Source organism: Oncorhynchus mykiss, chromosome 3, assembly GCF_057628025.1.
Source record: "Oncorhynchus mykiss isolate SJ-2025 chromosome 3, ASM5762802v1, whole genome shotgun sequence".
In the NCBI taxonomy this organism is placed as follows: Eukaryota; Metazoa; Chordata; class Actinopteri; order Salmoniformes; family Salmonidae; genus Oncorhynchus; species Oncorhynchus mykiss.
Window position 1 is genome coordinate 20,805,001 of NC_143024.1, and position 19,824 is coordinate 20,824,824.

Consider the following 19,824-nt stretch of genomic DNA (forward strand, 5'->3'; position numbering starts at 1 on the left):
CTGTATATAGTATTTCAGATATGCTGTATGCATTTGTTCAGATAGCAGCATACCACCCTACATACCACTGCTGGCTTGCTTCTGAAGCTAAGCAGGGTTGGTCCTGGTCAGTGCCTGGATGGGAGACCAGATGCTGCTGGAAGTGGTGTTTGAGGGCATGTAGGAGGCACTCTTTCCTCTGGTCTAAAAAAAATATCCTAATGCCCCAGGGCAGTGATTGGGGACTCTGCCCTGTGTAGGGTGCTGTCTTTTGAATGGGATGTTAAACAGGTGTCTTGACTCTCTGAGGTCATTAAAGATCCCATGGCACTTATCGTAGGGGTGTTAACCCAGGTGTCCTGGCTAAATTCCCAATCTGGTTTACAATTGGCTCATTCATCCCCCTCCTCTACCCTGTAACTATTCCCCATGTTGTTGCTGTAAATGAGAATGTGTTCTCAGTCAACTTACCTGGTAAAATAACGGATAAATAAAATAATATAGCAGTTCAGATATACTGTATATAGTAGTTCAGATATACTGTATATAGCAGTTCAGATATGCTGTATATAGTAGTTCAGATATACTGTATATAGTAGTTCAGATATACTGTATATAGCAGTGCAGATATACTGTATATAGTAGTTCAGATATACTGTATATAGCAGTTCAGATATACTGTATATAGCAGTTCAGATATACTGTATATAGTAGTTCCGATATACTGTATATAGTAGTTCCGATATACTGTATATAGCAGTTCAGATATACTGTATATAGCATATATATTTTTACAGAGATATCATTTCACTTTTCAATGACACCTGTTCATATTGAAAATGTCACTTGCTGACAATATGTTGAATACTTTGGTGAATGTAGTAATACTGAATATAATTGTTGATAACTGCTGTAATGTGTTGTTGTGAGAATGACAATGAAGAAACGTGATTTTATTTCCCCTCTTTCAGTGACGTACTGGACGTACACGGGTAAGAACATCTCTCTCAATAACCAAAAGGCCTTCAAGTTGATTTCTAACTATGTTATTATAACTCATAAAGTAGGTGTAGATCACAGTAGGAATATTATCCCTGCCACTAAACACTACACAAATACCACAGTACACTCTCTGTCTGTCTGTCATTTATACATCAGCTCACCTACTGTACGTTCTCTCTCTCTCTCTCTCTCTCTCTCTGCATGGGAGAAACAGAAATGAGGAGTGGGGGATGGAGAGAGGGAGGGAAATGGGGGTGCAGAAGAGGGAAAGAGAGCTAGAGAGGGGGAGGAAAACGAGAGAAGTGGCAGGTGCACAAGGAGGATGAAGAGTTTGAAAGACGTGTTTCAGCAGCATTGTTACGCCACACAATAACCCTGTGTGTTAATTGTACTGTCCAGGCTGAGGCACACTGCCTGCCTATCATGTGGACAATGACACTGTAGACCTGAAGGGCCCTTAGTGAATGCATACAGAGTGGTAGTGTGTACACTAAGTTCACACAGAGCTTTTCCATTCACATAAAGTACAGAAGCGTACAGTATGTCCTCTAACCAGAGCCTGTGTCCAGGGCTAGCTGGCATCACCACATGGTGATGTTTTTCTCTGTGTTCTATAGGACGCAATATACTGTTAAAGTAAATGGTGATGTGGGAGTTGTGTTGTGTTGGTGTGTGTGAGGTGATCTGTGGCATTCTGTGGCTGGCTCGCTCACAGGCCCTGCGGCTCTTTGTATGGTATTTTGTGTGACTGTGTGTGTGTGTGTGGCATTGTTCCCATCCACATTGGGGACAGTGGCAGCGCTATGAGAGGTAGAGCAGGTCAGAATGACGGAATATTCTCTCCGTTGTAACCATGGGGACCTCCATGACAACCAACTGTGGAGCTGCAGGACAAGTTTTTCTCCTTTTTTGGGGGGCGGTGGGCAAGGAGGGGGATAGAGGACGGCTTAGAGGTACAGGCCGGGGGAGGGGAGAGTGTGTGTGTATGTGTGCGTGTGCATGTATGTGTGCATGTGCGCGCGCGTAAGTGTGTGTGTGTGTGTGTGTGTGTGTGTGTGTGTGTGTGTGTGTGTGTAGGCCCAGCTAGCACATTTGGTTCCTTGGAAGTTGTGGGAACGTATGTTTTTGGTTTGACATTGGTTATGGGAACGATGTGAAGTTCCTTAAATGCGCTGAGAACGAACCAAAGCTAAGCAACTATCCTGCACCATTCCCAGAAAGTTGTGGGTAGATTGTACGCAAAATAACCATAAGACAACCACGCTCTCACCAAGCTCTAACAAAAATATGGTTCACAGAACTTTTTTTGTGGTAGCTGGGGAGATAGTGATGGTGTAAAAAAGTCTCTCTCTAATCCCCCTAGGAAAGTAAAATCCCCCTGAGCACACTGCAGATAAACACTAGTGTGGAGTGGAGAGACAGTGTGTGTGTAAGAATAGAACTAATGTAGAAAGGATCCCCTCACATTGATTAACAGTAGCATGGAGAGTAGAGCACTGACCTCCGTAGCAGGCTAGAGCACCCTGAGGGTTGGGGAGGAGACCTCACATTGATTAACAGTAGCATGGAGAGTAGAGCACTGACCTCCATAGCAGGCTAGAGCACCCTGAGGGTTGGAGAGGAGACCTCACATTGATTAACAGTAGCATGGAGAGTAGAGCACTGACCTCCGTAGCAGGCTAGAGCACCCTGAGGGTTGGGGAGGAGACCTCACATTGATTAACAGTAGCATGGAGAGTAGAGCACTGACCTCCGTAGCAGGCTAGAGCACCCTGAGGGTTGGAGAGGAGACCTCACATTGATTAACAGTAGCATGGAGAGTAGAGCACTGACCTCCGTAGCAGGCTAGAGCACCCTGAGGGTTGGGGAGGAGACCTCACATTGATTAACAGTAGCATGGAGAGTAGAGCACTGACCTCCGTAGCAGGCTAGAGCACCCTGAGGGTTGGAGAGGAGACCTCACATTGATTAACAGTAGCATGGAGAGTAGAGCACTGACCTCCGTAGCAGGCTAGAGCACCCTGAGGGTTGGAGAGGAGACCTCACATTGATTAACAGTAGCATGGAGAGTAGAGCAGAGCACTGACCTCCGTAGCAGGCTAGAGCACCCTGAGGGTTGGAGAGGAGACCTCACATTGATTAACAGTAGCATGGAGAGTAGAGCAGAGCACTGACCTCCGTAGCAGGCTAGAGCACCCTGAGGGTTGGGGAGGAGACCTCACATTGTGATCTGAATGAACCCTCTGTGTATTCGGTATTATTAACTGTTATAATTGTGCTGGTCTCCCTCTCTCTGCTCCACTTTCTCTCTCCCCTCCAATTAGTAATGAGGAAGGATGTGTGTGTGTGCGCGCTCACCACTGTGAATATAATACACCACCTCATCATGCACGCATGACTGACCACTGACTTTACACTCCTGTATACACACTCTCTCTCTCTCTCTCTTACATACACACACACACACACACACACACACACACACACACGTACACACACACACACACACACACACACACACACGTACACACACACACACACACACACACACACACACACACACACACACACACACACACACACATGGCACAGCTGTAGAAACTTTTGAGGATCTAAGGACCCATGCCAAATATTTTCAGTCTCCTGAGGGGGAATAGGTTTTGTCGTGCCCACTTCATAACTGTCTTGATGTGTTTGGACCATGTTAGTTTGTTGGTGATGTGGACACCAAGGAACTTGAAGCTCTCAACCTGCTCCACTACAGCCCCGTCAATGAGAATGGGGGTGTGTTTGGTCCTCTTTTTCCTGTAGTCCACAATCATCTCCATGGATAATGATGTGAGTCTGTGCGTGTGTGTGTATGTGTGTGTGTGTGTGTGTGTAAGTGTGTTTGTGTATGTAACGTATACAGTGGGGCAAAAACGTATTTAGTCAGCCACCAATTGTGCAAGCTCTCCCACTTAAAAATGAGAGAGGCCTGTAATTTTCAACATAGGTACACTTCAACTATGACAGACAAAATGAGGGGAAAAAAATCCAGAAAATCACATTGTTTTTAATGAATTTATTTGCAAATTATGGTGGAAAATAAGTATTTGGTCACCTACAAACAAGCAAGATTTCTGGCTCTCACAGACCTGTAACTTCTTATTTAAGAGGCTCCTCTGTCCTCCACTTGTTACCTGTATTAATGGCACCTGTTTGAACTTGTTATCAGTATAAAAGACACCTGTCCACAACCTCAAACAGTCACACTCCAAACTCCAATATGGCCAAGACCAAAGAGCTGTCAAAGGACATCAGAAACAAAATTGTAGACCTGCACCAGGCAGGGAAGACTGAATCTGCAATAGGTAAGCAGCTTGGTTTGAAGAAATCAACTGTGGGAGAAATTATTAGGAAATGGAAGACATACAAGACCACTGATAATCTCCCTTGATCTAGGGCTCCACGCAAGATCTCACCCTGTGGGGTCAAAATTATCACAAGAACGGTGAGCAAAAATCCCAGAACCACACGGGGGGACCGAGTGAATGACCTGCAGAGAGCTGGGACCAAAGTAACAAAGCCTACCATCAGTAACACACTACGCCGCCAGGGATTCAAATCCTGCAGTGCCAGACGTGTCCCCCTGCTTAAGCCAGTACATGTCCAGGCCCGTCTGAAGTTTGCTAGAGAGAATTTGGATGATCCAGAAGAAGATTGGGAGAATGTCATATGGTCAGATGAAACCAAAATACAACTTTTTGGTAAAAACTCAACTCGTCGTGTTTGGAGGACAAAAAATGCTGAGTTGCATCCAAAGAACACCATACCTACTGTGAAGCATGGGGGTGGAAACATCATGCTTTGGGGCTGTTTTTTTGCAAAGGGACCAGGACGACTGATCCGTGTAAAGGAAAGAATGAATGGGGCCATGTATCGTGAGATTTTGAGTGAAAACCTCCTTCCATCAGCAAGGGCATTGAAGATGAAACGTGGCTGGGTCTTTCAGCATGACAATGATCCCAAACACACCGCCCGGGCAACGAAGGAGTGGCTTCGTAAGAAGCATTTCAAGGTCCTGGAGTGGCCTAGCCAGTCTCCAGATCTCAACCCCATAGAAAACCTTTGGAGGGAGTTGAAAGTCCAAGTTGCCCAGCAACAGCCCCAAAACATCACTGCTCTAGAGGAGATCTGCATGGAGGAATGGGCCAAAATACCAGCAACAGTGTGTGAAAACCTTGTGAAGACTTACAGAAAACATTTGACCTCTGTCATTGCCAACAAAGGGTATATAACAAAGTATTGAGATAAACTTTTGTTATTGACCAAATACTTATTTTCCACCATAATTTGCAAATAAATTCATTTAAAATCCTACAATGTGATTTTCTGGATTTTTTTCTTCTCATTTTGTCTGTCATAGTTGAAGTGTACATATGATGAAAATTACAGACCTCTCATCTTTTTAAGTGGGAGACCTTGCACAATTGGTGGCTGACTAAATACTTTTTTTCCCCACTGTATGTGTGTGTGTCTGGGTGTGTGTTCGTAAGGGTGATGATGCTCATTAGTCATTAGTCAGAGAAGGTCAAGTGGGTCGGCAGGGTAGCCTAGTAGTTATAGCGTTGGACTAGTAACCAAAAGGTTGCAAGTTTGAATCCCCGAGCTGTCGTTCTGCCCCTGAACAGGCAGTTAACGCACTGTTCCTAGGCCGTCATTGAAAATAAGAATTTGTTCTTAACTGACATGCCTAGTAAAAAAAAAAAAAGTATAGCAGGGGAGTGTGAAAGAGAGGATGATCCCCAACTTATCTTCTGTTTTCCACAGAAAATGGTCAAGAGGTCAATATGAAATGTTCCAAAAGAAAAGGCCTGCGGACTGACTGGCCATGCTTAATGTGTATCACTGACAGAGAGTCACAAGATGTGTCATGTTTTGGTAACTCTCTTCCCTTCTCCTCCACCTCAGGTTCAGTAGGCCAGTCCAAGTGGGCGGATTACTTCCCAGACTGTGGTGGTAAGGCCCAGTCTCCGGTTGACGTGGCAACGGTCCAGACCCAGTATGACCCCAGCCTGGGCCCTCTTACCCCCCTCGGTTATAGCCAGCACGGCAACAAACCCTTCAGCCTCTACAACAACGGACATACAGGTAACTACAGCAACCATGCTGACTCCATCACTAACAACAGACAGGTAACTACAGCAACCATGCTGACTCCATCACTAACAACAGATAGGTAACTACAGCAACCATGCTGACTCCATCACTAACAACTAACATACAGGTAACTACAGCAACCATGCTGACTCCATCACTAACAACATACAGGTAACTACAGCAACCATGCTGACTCCATCACTAACAACATACAGGTAACTACAGCAACCACGCTGACTCCATCACTAACAATATACATACAGGTAACTACAGCAACCATGCTGACTCCATCACTAACAACATACAGGTAACTACAGCAACCATGCTGACTCCATCACTAACAACATACATACAGGTAACTACAGCAACCATGCTGACTCCATCACTAACAACATACAGGTAACTACAGCAACCATGCTGACTCCATCACTAACAACATACATACAGGTAACTACAGCAACCATGCTTTCTCTCCATCACAGTGGTGATTCCTCTCCCAGGCTGGATGGGTTTAGGGGGGCTGCCCTGGCAGTTCACGGCCGTCCAGATGCACCTACACTGGGGCAATGGAGCACCGGAGGCCGGGGGCAGCGAACACACCATCAACGGTCAGAGCTCCGCTGCAGAGGTGAGGGACTGTGTGTGTGTTTGTTGAGGGGACTGTGTGTGTGTTTGTTGAGGGGACTGTGTGTGTGTTTGTTGAGGGGACTGTGTGTGTGTTTGTTGAGGGGACTGTGTGTGTGTTTGTTGAGGGGACTGTGTGTGTGTTTGTTGAGGGGACTGTGTGTGTGTTTGTTGAGGGGACTGTGTGTGTGTTTGTTGAGGGGACTGTGTGTGTGTTTGTTGAGGGGACTGTGTGTGTGTTTGTTGAGGGGACTGTGTGTGTGTTTGTTGAGGGGACTGTGTGTGTGTTTGTTCAGTTGAGAAACCATACTAGAATCCCATTAAATATTATACAGAAACACTAAACAGCAATCTGGACTCAGCTCTTATGGTTAACACTAGTCATAGTAGGAGAAAACAAACTTGGAAAGAAAGGTTATTGGAGAACAAGTGTTTGAATGATGTTAATTAATTGGGGAGTGGAATTAAATCTGGTTGAAATTGTTGTAAAGACTTCAGGATTAGAAAGCATGCCAAATAAAAGCCTCTCAAACACCTACAGTATACATAGGAAGGGGAACCAACTTTCTCAGGTTGGCAGTGTATTTACTGTACCCCAAAAACACGCACACACACACTTTTGGAACTTGAAACACTGTCCAATTCTCTGTGTGAAGGGAATGTAGAACATGCAGTGGATCTGCAAAAATTGGTATATGAGAGAGAGAGAGAGAGAGAGAGAGAGAGAGAGAGAGAGAGAGAGAGAGAGAGAGAGAGAGAGAGAGAGAGAGAGTTTGTGAGAGTTTGAAAACATGAAGGAGAAGCTCCATGCTCTGGTTACACACTATTACGTAAAGACAGACAATGTGTTTATCTCTCCACCCTCCCCTACTCCCTCCCTCTCAAAGAGTTTCAATGAGCCAGCATATCCCCCCACCCTCTCTCTATCACTCTCTCATTCCCTCTCCCTCACTCACTCTCTTTTTCTCCCATCCATCTGAACGCTATGTAAATTAATGTAGCAGCACTTTTCATTCAAACTCAAGGGGGATTTTCCAAAAATTAGACACTGCCACACACACACACACACACACACACACACACACTAACCATGTTCCCTCTCTGTGTAGCTGCATGTGGTGCACTACAACTCAGAGCTGTACCCTAACATGTCAGTGGCTATGACCCAGCAGGATGGACTGGCAGTCCTGGGAGTCCTCATAGAGGTAGGACTGTTACATCATAACTAACTGACAATCACATCAACCACTGGAGACATTACATACTTCAAAAGAGTTGTATTTGTATTTTTACAATAGGTTACAAATTCCCTTTATTTATGTTTTATTTCTTCAGTTGTAAAATCTACCCATCACCAGATTAGTAAGAAAGGCTTTGTGATTGTATAGTAAAGACTGCACACTTGACCTAAAGGAAAGATGTGTGATCTGTCAGACAGGTGAGGAGGCTAACCAGGCCTTTTGGAACATTCTCAACTACCTGGGTCGCATCAGACATGCAGGTGAGACAGCTGTTAAGGATTATTTACCTTTATTTAACTAGGCAAGTCAGTTAAGAACAAATTCTTATTTTCAATGACAGCCTAGGAACAGTGGGTTAACTGCCTTGTTCAGGGGCAGAACAACAGACTTTTACCTTGTCAGCTCGGGGATTGGATCTTGCACATTTTTGGTTATTAGTCCAACACTCTAACCACTAGGCTACCTGCTGCCCCAGGTAGCTTAATCAAAGTACACCTTAGCCAATCAGCATTATTACTACAGCTACCTTCTAGCAATGTTACCATGACTACAGTAGTTTATGGGGATTCTCTGATTTCTTATGCAAGTGCCAAACAGCACCACTACATGCCCCCAGGAGTCAAACCCTGTACATCTCCTCTAACTTTCATCTGTCCATCCACCCCTCCATTCCTCCCTCCGTGGTCAGGTCAGAGTGTGTCCATCCCAGCCTTTGATGTCCAGTCCCTCCTGCCTTCTGACCTGGGGCGATACTACCGATACAATGGCTCTCTCACCACTCCTCCCTGCTTCCAGAGTGTCCTCTGGACCCTCTTCACAGAGACCGTCAAAATCTCACACACACAGGTGAGGGAAGGTGTGTGGTGTGTGTGTGATGGTGATATACTTATGCTTGAATTCAAAGCATCACTATGTCCTCCTCTTCTTTTCTCCCCCTCTTCCCTCTTGTCTTCCTCCTCTTCACCATCTTTCCTCTCTTCCTCCCCTCTTTACTTCTCTCTTTCCTCTTCTCTTCCTCTCTGTCCTCCCTTCTTCCTCAGCTGATGAAGCTGGAGACAGTGCTGTATGCCAGTAAGGAGGACGCTGACCGCGTCGTCATGCAGGACAACTACCGTACACCCCAACCACTTAACGACCGGACCATCCTCTCATCCTTCCCATTAGGTCGGGGGGGGGGGGGGGGGGGGGGGGGGGGTTCTCTAACACAACCAACAGCCTCGTAGCTAACAGCAGCATCAGCAGGAAGGGCATGAAAGCTAGCCTCGTACCTAACAGCAGCATCAGCAGGAAGGGCATGGGGCGGGCTAGCCTCGTACCTAACAGCAGCATCAGCAGGAAGGGCATGGGGCGGGCTAGCCTCGTACCTAACAGCAGCATCAGCAGGAAGGGCATGGGGCGGGCTAGCCTCGTACCTAACAGCAGCATCAGCAGGAAGGGCATGACGCGGGCTAGCCTCGTACCTAACAGCAGCATCAGCAGGAAGAGCATGGGGCGGGCTAGCCTCGTACCTAACAGCAGCATCAGCAGGAAGGGCATGGGGTGGCCTAGCCTCGTACCGTGACCACTAATAACATTTCACCAAACAGTATTAGTGGACACGGTGAGGGGCTCTCGGGTGGACATGTGGAGGAAGGCTAGCGTTAAACACTAAAGAGAGGAATGTGGTGAGAACTGTGGGAATGTCAAGGGTTACTGACTGTGAAAGAGATAGAGAGGGGGATAGAGGGGGCAGGAGATAGGAAAAGAGAGAGGGGGGGGGTTTGAGGGAGTGATAGAGAGAAAGAGAGAGAGGGGTAGTGGGGAAGAGAAAGAGGAGCTGTAAATGAGGGGGAGCTCTGTTTACGAGATGGCTGATTCGTTTTTGCAACATCTCTTCTCTAAACACTGACACTGTTGTTTTCACATGACAAGAGAGGAAGAGAGAGAGAGGGACAGAGAGAGAGAGAGAGGAAGAGAGAGACAGAGAAAGAAAGGGAGAAATGGAGAGAGGGAGAGTGAGAGAGAAAGAAAGAAAGGGAGAGAGAGAGAGAGAAAGGGAGAGCGAGAAAAGGAGAAAGGGAGAGCAAGAGAGAGAGAGCGGAACACAGACAAAGGAGAAAGAATTTGTGAAAAACTGATAGGGTGGCCTATGACAACACCATAGGAGGCTGGTGAGAGGAGGACGGCTCATAATAATGGCTGGGGTGGAGTGAATGTAATGGTGTGTTTGATATCATTCCATTCCGCCCATCCTCCCCAATTAAGGTACCACCAGCCTCCCGTGGACAACACTCATTCCAAAGACTACAGAACACACTGTAGACGTATGATCATTTACCTGTAGTTCTACTGGTAGACAACACTCATTCTAAAGACTACAGAACACACTGTAGACGTATGATCATTTACCTGTAGTTCTACTGGTAGACAACACTCATTCCAAAGACTACAGAACACACTGTAGACGTATGATCATTTACCTGTAGTTCTACTGGTAGACAACACTCATTCCAAAGACTACAGAACACACTGTAGACGTATGATCATTTACCTGTAGTTCTACTGGTAGACAACACTCATTCTAAAGACTACAGAACACACTGTAGACGTATGATCATTTCCCTGTAGTTCTACTGGTAGACAACACTCATTCTAAAGACTACAGAACACACTGTAGACGTATGATCATTTACCTGTAGTTCTACTGGTAGACAACACTCATTCCAAAGACTACAGAACACACTGTAGACGTATGATCATTTCCCTGTAGTTCTACTGGTAGACAACACTCATTCCAAAGACTACAGAACACACTGTAGACGTATGATCATTTCCCTGTAGTTCTACTGGTAGACAACACTCATTCTAAAGACTACAGAACACACTGTAGACGTATGATCATTTACCTGTAGTTCTACTGGTAGACAACACTCATTCCAAAGACTACAGAACACACTGTAGACGTATGATCATTTCCCTGTAGTTCTACTGGTAGACAACACTCATTCCAAAGACTACAGAACACACTGTAGACGTATGATCATTTCCCTGTAGTTCTACTGGTAGACAACACTCATTCTAAAGACTACAGAACACACTGTAGACGTATGATCATTTACCTGTAGTTCTACTGGTAGACAACACTCATTCCAAAGACTACAGAACACACTGTAGACGTATGATCATTTCCCTGTAGTTCTACTGGTAGACAACACTCATTCTAAAGACTACAGAACACACTGTAGACGTATGATCATTTCCCTGTAGTTCTACTGGTAGACAACACTCATTCTAAAGACTACAGAACACACTGTAGACGTATGATCATTTCCCTGTAGTTCTACTGGTAGACAACACTCATTCTAAAGACTACAGAACACACTGTAGACGTATGATCATTTCCCTGTAGTTCTACTGGTAGACAACACTCATTACAAAGACTACAGAACACACTGTAGACGTATGATCATTTCCCTGTAGTTCTACTGGTAGACAACACTCATTCCAAAGACTACAGAACACACTGTAGACGTATGATCATTTCCCTGTAGTTCTACTGGTAGACAACACTCATTCCAAAGACTACAGAACACACTGTAGACGTATGATCATTTACCTGTAGTTCTACTGGTAGACAACACTCATTCCAAAGACTACAGAACACACTGTAGACGTATGATCATTTCCCTGTAGTTCTACTAGATGTTGATTGAACATGAATTCCAACTGAATTATCGACTGCATAAACGAAGTAGCACAGCAGTATTTTTACATGAACCCTCTGTCATGACATCACGATCCTGTCAAGCCTGTTATTATGTAGGCCTTCTGACAGACGTACAGGTAATAAGACAATGCTCAAAATAACATATTCCTTTTCTCACTTGCAGAATCAGTGAAGGTGTACACTGCCGGTAAGATGTGGACCTTCATAGCTGATTCATTATTAGAGTAGGCCTCTGGTCAATGGCTATCTTTTCATGTTTGATGTACTAGTTGGAATATTTCTCTGTCTGTCTCAGGAGAGATCACAGCGATAGTAATAGGAGCTCTGTGTGGCTGTGTTGGTGTGGCTGTCATCATTTGCTTCTTAGTGAAGACTATACGGTAAGGCACTGAGCTGTTAAATGGGGTTTCTTAGCTTACTAGTCTGCCTGAGGGCTATTCTGTTTCTGATTAAACCAACTACTGTTACGGCCGTTAAAAGAAGAGGGAGTGAACCAAAGCACAGCGTGGTAAGTGTTCAAGTGTTTTTTTGAAAATAAATCATGAACAAAATAACAAAGAGCAAAACGACAAAGAACAGTTCTGTCAGGTGCAGAAACACAAAACAGAAAATAACTATCCACAAACCCAGGTGGGGAAAAGGTCACCTAAGTATGATTCTCAATCAGAGACAATGATAGACAGCTGCCTCTGATTGAGAACCACACCCGGCCAAACACAAAGAAATAGAAAACATAGAAATAAGGAAACTAGAATGCCCACCCTAGTCACACCCTGGCCTAACCAAAATAGAGAATAAAAGCCTCTCTATGGCCAGGGCGTGACAGTACCCCCCCAAAGGTGCAGACTCCGGCCGCAAAACCTGACTCTAAAGGGGAGGGTCTGAGTGGGCTTCTTTTACGGTGGCGCCTCTGGTGCGGGACGTAGACCCCCCTCCGCCTCTGGCTCCCCCCACCTTGGTGGCGCCTCTGGTGCGGGGACCCTCGCCGCCGACCCCGGACTCAGCACCCTCGTAGCGGGCCACGGACTAGGCACCCTCGTTGCTGCAGGCCCCGGACTGGGCACCCTAGTTTGCTGCGGGCCCCGGACTGGGCACCCTAGTTTGCTGCGGACCCCGGACTGGGCACCCTCGTTTGCTGCGGGCCCCGGACTGGGCACCCTCGTTTGCTGCGGACCCCGGACTGGGCACCCTCGTTTGCTGCGGGCCCCGGACTGGGCACCCTCGTTGCTGGAGGCTCTGGACTGGGCACCCTCGTTGCTGGAGGCTCTGAACTGGGCACCCTCATTGCTGGAGGCTCCGAACTGGGCACCCTCGTTGCTGGAGGCTCCGGACTGGAGACCGTCGCTGGAGGCTCCGGATTGGAGGCCGTCGTTGGAGGTTTCATGCCCTGACTCCACACTGGAGGCTTCCTGCCATGGATCATCACTGGAGGCTTCATGCCATGGATCATCACTGGAGGCTTCTTGCCATGGATCATCACTGGAGGCTTCTTGCCATGGATCATCACTGGAGGCTTCTTGCCATGGATCATCACTGGAGGCTCCGAACTGGGCACCCTCATTGCTGGAGGCTCCGGACTGGGCACCCTCGTTGCTGGAGGCTCCAGACTGGAGCCCGTCGCTGGAGGCTCCGGACTGGAGACCGTCGTTGGAGGTTTCATGCCCTGACTCCACACTGGAGGCTTCCTGCCATGGATCATCACTGGAGGCTTCTTGCCATGGATCATCACTGGAGGCTTCGTGCCATGGATTATCACTGGAGGCTTCGTGCCATGGATCATCACTGGAGGCTTCGTGCCATGGATCCTCACTGGAGGCTTCTTGCCATGGATCATCACTGGAGGCTCCGAACTGGGCACCCTCATTGCTGGAGGCTCCGGACTGGGCACCCTCGTTGCTGGAGGCTCCAGACTGGAGCCCGTCGCTGGAGGCTCCGGACTGGAGACCGTCGTTGGAGGTTTCATGCCCTGACTCCACACTGGAGGCTTCCTGCCATGGATCATCACTGGAGGCTTCTTGCCATGGATCATCACTGGAGGCTTCTTGCCATGGATCATCACTGGAGGCTTCCTGCCATGGATTATCACTGGAGGCTTCGTGCCATGGATCATCACTGGAGGCTTCGTGTCATGGATCATCACTGGAGGCTTCGTGCCATGGATCATCACTGGAGGCTTCGTGCCATGGATCATCACTGGAGGCTTCTTGCCATGGATCATCACTGGAGGCTTCGTGCCATGGATCATCACTGGAGGCTTCGTGCCATGGATCATCACTGGAGGCTTCGTGCCATGGATCATCACTGGAGGCTTCGTGCCATGGATCATCACTGGAGGCTTCTTGCCATGGATCATCACTGGAGGGAGGAGACGTATGGGCAGTCTGGTACGTGGAGCTGCTACAGGCCTCACCAGGCTGGGGAGACATGCAAGAGGATTAGTTCTGGGCGCAGGCCTCACCAGACTGGAGAGACATACAGGAAGTCCTGTCCTTGGCAGAGGCACCGGATACACTGGGCCGTGGAGGCGCACTGGAGGTCTTGAGCTAAGAGCCTGCACAACCCGTCCTGGCTGAATGGTGACTTTGGCCCGGCACGTGCGGGGCGCAAGAACAGGACGCACTGGGCTGTGCAGATGCACTGGAGACACAGTGCGCAGAGCTGGCGCAGGATATCCTGGGCCGTAGAGACGTACTGGAGGTCTGGAGAGCAGGACTGGGACAATCCTTTCTGGCTGGATGCTCACCCTAGCCCGGCAGATGCGGGGAGCTAAGAACACGTACTGGAGACACCGTGCGCTCCACCGCATAACACGGTGCCTGACCAGTACGACGCCCGCCACGGTAAGCCCAGGGAGTTGGCTCAGGTCTCCAACCTAACTCTGCCACACTCCCTGTGTGCTCCCCCCAAAGATTTTTTTGGGGCTGCCTCTCGGGCTTCCTTGCCAGCCGTGTTCCCTCATAACGCTGCCTCTCATCTTTCGCTGCTTCCAGTTCCTCCCGTGGACGGCGATACTCCCCAGCCTGCCTCCAGGGTCCTTTCTCGTCCAGGATTTCCTCCCATGTCCAGGAGTCCATTACACGCTGCTCATCCTTACCACGCTGCTTGGTCCGTTGGTGGTGGGTAGTTCTGTTACGGCCGTTAAAAGAAGAGGGAGTGGACCAAAGCACAGCGTGGTAAGTGTTCATGATTTATTTTCAAAAACACTTGAACAAAATAACAAAGAGCAAAACGACAAAGAACAGTTCTGTCAGGTGCAGAAACACAAAACAGAAAATAACTATCCACAAACCCAGGTGGGGAAAAGGTCACCTAAGTATGATTCTCAATCAGAGACAATGATAGACAGCTGCCTCTGATTGAGAACCACACCCGGTCAAACACAAAGATATAGAAAACATAGAAATAAAGAAACTAGAATGCCCACCCTAGTCACACCCTGGCCTAACCAAAATAGAGAATAAAAGCCTCTCTATGGCCAGGGCGTGACAACTACAGAGTTATCTGAAGTAGAAAACAGTATGGTCAACCAGATTTTTGTTGTGCTGGTTACCTGGTTACCTGTGTTTATCATATGAAACTGTGATATGCTTTGATCCAAAATGTCCGGGGGTTTCTTTTTGTTCTTGGTGTCTCAATCTTCACATTTCTCTTGGCAGATTTTTCAAACACCTGCATAATGAAAGGGTCTTGGTAAACAGGTGGAATCCTCCATAATACCTGATACCTACTGCATCCATGTCCAATACTACATGTTCATAAGCCAAATGAATACTACTGCCAGTGTTCTCTGTGACAGGGTTCTAATGACAGGGATGTCTGGAGATGCTAGCCACGCCTATACTAAAAGTTTATCCCCCAAAAGTGTTTTGGCACCCCTTGAATTGTAAAAAAAAAAACATCAACGTGGGCACCCCCATCAGTGTACCTCCTAGAGTCAATGTGTAATTCCAACCCTGATCAAAAATAACATTACTATGTTAACCACCAGTGATTGGTAGATTCCCTGGCCTATTTGCTCAGGTCTAGGATCGGTTTGTTACTCCAATCCTAACCGTAACCATGAGGTAAAAACAAAAAACTGACCTTAGATCAGTGATCAGGGGCAACTTCATCCTCTACCATCTGATTGTTGCTCTGACTGTGTGATAATTGCCCACTTCGTAATCGACCCTTTGTCCCTACATTATGCACTTTAGATTTAGAACCAACAGCCTCGCTTGCCAGGCTTAATGCTAAAGACACATGGTTAGGAATGAGACCAAAGAGCTGAGATGATTGGCTAGGTGTAAGGAATATGGCAAAGGTTCACCCAGCCCACACCATACTGCCAATAACTATCTCATTATTTCACATCTAGAAAACGTGCAGAGGAAAATGATAAAGGGTCGGTTCGGGGCATGATTGTTGCCCTTTTAACATGATTGTGTCTGTCTGTGATGTGATCGTTTGTGTTTCCTGGTCACATGACACTGTGTTTTCATCACAACAGCTCCACCTCTAGCTGGGACGTCCTACCCAGTGTCCGGCCCGCCCCCGTTTTCAGGTCACCAATCAGATTATGACCTTTGACCTTTGACCTTCACCCCTTTAACCCAAATCCCTGACTCTACTCCCCATCATCTGCCTTCTGTCCCTGGCTAGAGATAACTCCTAGCACCCCTAAACGTTGGTGTGTAGCCTCCAGATCTGAAGAAAGTGTGTAGATGTATCGTTAAAATCGGGCTCAATTGAGCTCATTTTACGTTTAGCCATTTTACTTACCAATCTAATTCCTTAAGATCTGCAAACACCAAGGTGGTCGGGGCTAGGAGTTGTTTTTTGGACTGGGACTCTAGAAATTCCAACATCACGTGTTATCCTAAAGAATCCTAATCCATTCCTGTAATCCTGTTATTCTAGGAAATTTCACAACTCATTTGTTTAAAGTAGATTGTTGTGTCTTTAAATCCAGTGTTGTACTAATATAGCACATTTTCTCCCTCTCATTAGCTTTTTAATGCTGTAACTTCCCACTGGGCACACACTGGTTGAATCAATGTTGTTTCCACGTCGACGTGGAATCGTTGTCTGTGCCCAGTGGGTTTCTACGTCACACTCCTCTGTTGAGTCATTGATCCGTTCACTCCATCATTCCCTCCAAAACATTCACCAGGCATTACTCCTCTGTTGAGTCATTGATCCGTTCACTCCATCATTCCCTCCAAAACATTCACCAGGCATTACTCCTCTGTTGAGTCATTGATCCGTTCACTCCATCATTCCCTCCAAAACATTCACCAGGCATTACTCCTCTGTTGAGTCATTGATCCGTTCACTCCATCATTCCCTCCAAAACATTCACCAGGCATTACTCCTCTGTTGAGTCATTGATCCGTTCACTCCATCATTCCCTCCAAAACATTCACCAGGCATTACTCCTCTGTTGTTGTTTACTTGGACTTTTACTGTACTTTGAAGCCTATTAATTATTATTATAATAGATTATGGCTTTATTTCATTTGTTGACTTTTCTTCATTTTATTTTTAGTCTGTCTGTCAGTCAGTCTGTCTCTGTCAGTCAGTCAGTCAGTCTGTCAGTCAGTCAGTTAGTCAGTCTGTCAGTCAGTCTGTCTCTGTCAGTCAGTCAGTCAGTGAGTCAGTCTGTCTGTCTCTGTCAGTCAGTCAGTCTTTCAGTCAGTCAGTCAGTCAGTCTGTCTTTCAGTCTGTCTTTCAGTCAGTCAGTCAGTCAGTCAGTCTGTCTTTCAGTCTGTCAGTCAGTCAGTCTGTCTGTCTGTCAGTCTGTCTCTGTCTTTCAGTCTGTCCGTCAGTCAGTCTGTCTCTAGCAGTCAGTCAGTCTGTCTCTGTCAGTCAGTCTGTCTTTCAGTCTGTCTTTCAGTCAGTCTGTCTTTCAGTCAGTCAGTCAGTCAGTCAGTCTGTCTTTCAGTCAGTCAGTCAGTCTGTCTTTCAGTCTGTCTTTCAGTCAGTCAGTCAGTCAGTCAGTCAGTCAGTCAGTCTGTCTTTCAGTCAGTCAGTCTGTCTTTCAGTCTGTCAGTCAGTCAGTCTGTCTGTCTGTCAGTCTGTCTCTGTCTTTCAGTCTGTCTGTCTGTCTCTGTATGTCAGTCAGTCAGTCAGTCAGTCTGTCTGTCTGTCTGTCTGTAAGTCAGTCTTCTCCCTACCTTTATCCATTGTTGTCATTTGGTTCATTTACACATAGACCTACCATTGGGATGTTTCCCAACAAGAACAAATCCATGCAGTTATTTAGTGTATCACTCTGCTGGATGGTTGAGTAAACTGCTACAAAATACAGTGCAAACAGGGGGAGTATGACATACAGCAGGATCAATGAGCTTTTATGCCATGTACTTCCATTGATGAGTCGGACTGCCTGTGCCCTCTGACATGTAGGACTATGGAGTCAGGGAAGGAGCTGAAACCGGACGTGGCCCTCAACACGACCACTGAACCAGGAAAAAAAGAAGATCCTGTCCCCCCCTCAGTCTGAGACCAATCAGAGACCTCCATGAACGACCCCCCCCCCCCCCCCCCCCACCACCAACCACACTCCACCCTCCCTGCCAATGGGCTTGGATGAGTGCCTCTATGGCTCTGGTCCAGAGGAGGCTGGTTGGAGGAGCTATGGGAGGACAGGCTCATTATAATGGGTAGAATGGAATGATGGAGCGGTATCAAACGCATCAAACATATGGAAACCACATGTTTGACTGCGTTCCATTTATTCCATTCCAGCCATTACAATAAGCATATAGCTCCTCCCACAAGCCTCCTCTGCTTTGGTCCATGTGTTTGTCTGCATGGCCTTTTGGGTGAATGCATGGTCTATTATGGTCTACCTGTATGCATGGTACTCTTTTCCATCCACGTTCTGCCCTTCCTGTCCTAACTTCAGGGCCTCATGGGCACAGCTGGACTGCGTTCAGGATGACATCATCACTTGCAACTGCCATGCGAAACACACCTCCAAACGAGAGGAAGGAATTGTAGAAACATGTCACACAATTTGTAATTGAAGACTGTATAGTCCAAACCATGTGATTCTGAAATCAGCCCTGCACATTCCTTGCCAGTGGAAAGCCTGTGTGTGTGTGTGTGTGTGTGTGTGTGTGTGTGTGTGTGTGTGTTGCTTGTCTGAATTCAGCTGTAAATACATTAAGCATCAAAATAAAAGAGTTGAATGACGATGTTGCTTGGGTCAGTGTGATGTTCACACTGGTTTAGTACACATGATGAACACTAGACACTGCTATAGGACAAGTGGTGTAGTACACATGATGAACACTAGACACTGGTATAGGACAAGTGGTGTAGTACACATGATGAACACTAGACACTGCTATAGGACAAGTGGTGTAGTACACATGATCAACACTAGACACTGGTATAGGACAAGTGGTGTAGTACACATGATGAACACTAGACACTGCTATAGGACAAGTGGTGTAGTACACATGATCAACACTAGACACTGCTATAGGACAAGTGGTGTAGTACACATGATGAACACTAGACACTGCTGTGGACAAGTGGTGTAATACACATCCTGGGGTGGCAGGTAGCCTAGTGGTTGGAGTGTTGGGCCAGTAGCCAAAATGTTGCTGGATCGAATCCCCAACGTGACAAAGGTGAAAATGGGATGTTCAGCCCCTAAACAAGGCAGTAAACTCACTGTTCCCTGGTAGGCTGTCATTGTAAATAAGAATGTGTTCTTAACTGACTTGCCTAGTTAAATAAAGGTTCAAATTAAAACATGATAAACACCAGGTAGAGGAAGAGAGCTGATAGACCCAAGATGCACTAGTTTCTACTTCCCTATGTACACACACACATAAACAAATACGCACCATTATAATATACTTTAACCAATTATGCAGCAGAGGCTCTAAACTTGCTGCAACTTCATTAAGTGATATCAATCCATCTGTCATCCATTGATTCACTTCTTTACATTACATGTGGTCTGTGTTACTTAATTGGCAAAGAAACAAAATCCAACTCTGCCCTGATTGGGTTATTTCCATCCCTTCCTACTTTATCAGTGGTCAGAGAAACACAGAGATCTATGACCAAGGATCAGTTTCCTCTCCCCTTGTCCCTCCTCCTCTCGTTCACATCCTGGGGGTGAAATGGGAT

The 19,824-nt window shown here is 46.7% G+C and overlaps 1 protein-coding gene across 2 annotated transcripts in view; it reads left to right on the forward strand.

The window, feature by feature from the left end:
• Nucleotides 1–18,873, forward strand: part of LOC110520819 (carbonic anhydrase 14-like) — a 19,759-nt gene extending 886 nt beyond the window's left edge. The window contains exons 2-12 of one of the 2 annotated variants that reach the window (XM_036968160.2): nucleotides 951–971; nucleotides 5,935–6,114; nucleotides 6,606–6,751; nucleotides 7,857–7,952; nucleotides 8,182–8,248; nucleotides 8,677–8,834; nucleotides 9,029–9,152; nucleotides 11,858–11,881; nucleotides 11,990–12,074; nucleotides 16,184–16,237; nucleotides 18,082–18,873. In XM_036968160.2, the coding sequence (XP_036824055.1) occupies nucleotides 951–971; nucleotides 5,935–6,114; nucleotides 6,606–6,751; nucleotides 7,857–7,952; nucleotides 8,182–8,248; nucleotides 8,677–8,834; nucleotides 9,029–9,152; nucleotides 11,858–11,881; nucleotides 11,990–12,074; nucleotides 16,184–16,237; nucleotides 18,082–18,178 (1,052 nt within the window). In that variant the 3' untranslated portion in view covers nucleotides 18,179–18,873. The remainder of the gene's footprint in view (nucleotides 1–950; nucleotides 972–5,934; nucleotides 6,115–6,605; nucleotides 6,752–7,856; nucleotides 7,953–8,181; nucleotides 8,249–8,676; nucleotides 8,835–9,028; nucleotides 9,153–11,857; nucleotides 11,882–11,989; nucleotides 12,075–16,183; nucleotides 16,238–18,081) is intronic. The other variant, XM_036968162.2, reaches the window with a different exon arrangement.
• Nucleotides 18,874–19,824: the final 951 nt, after the last annotated feature.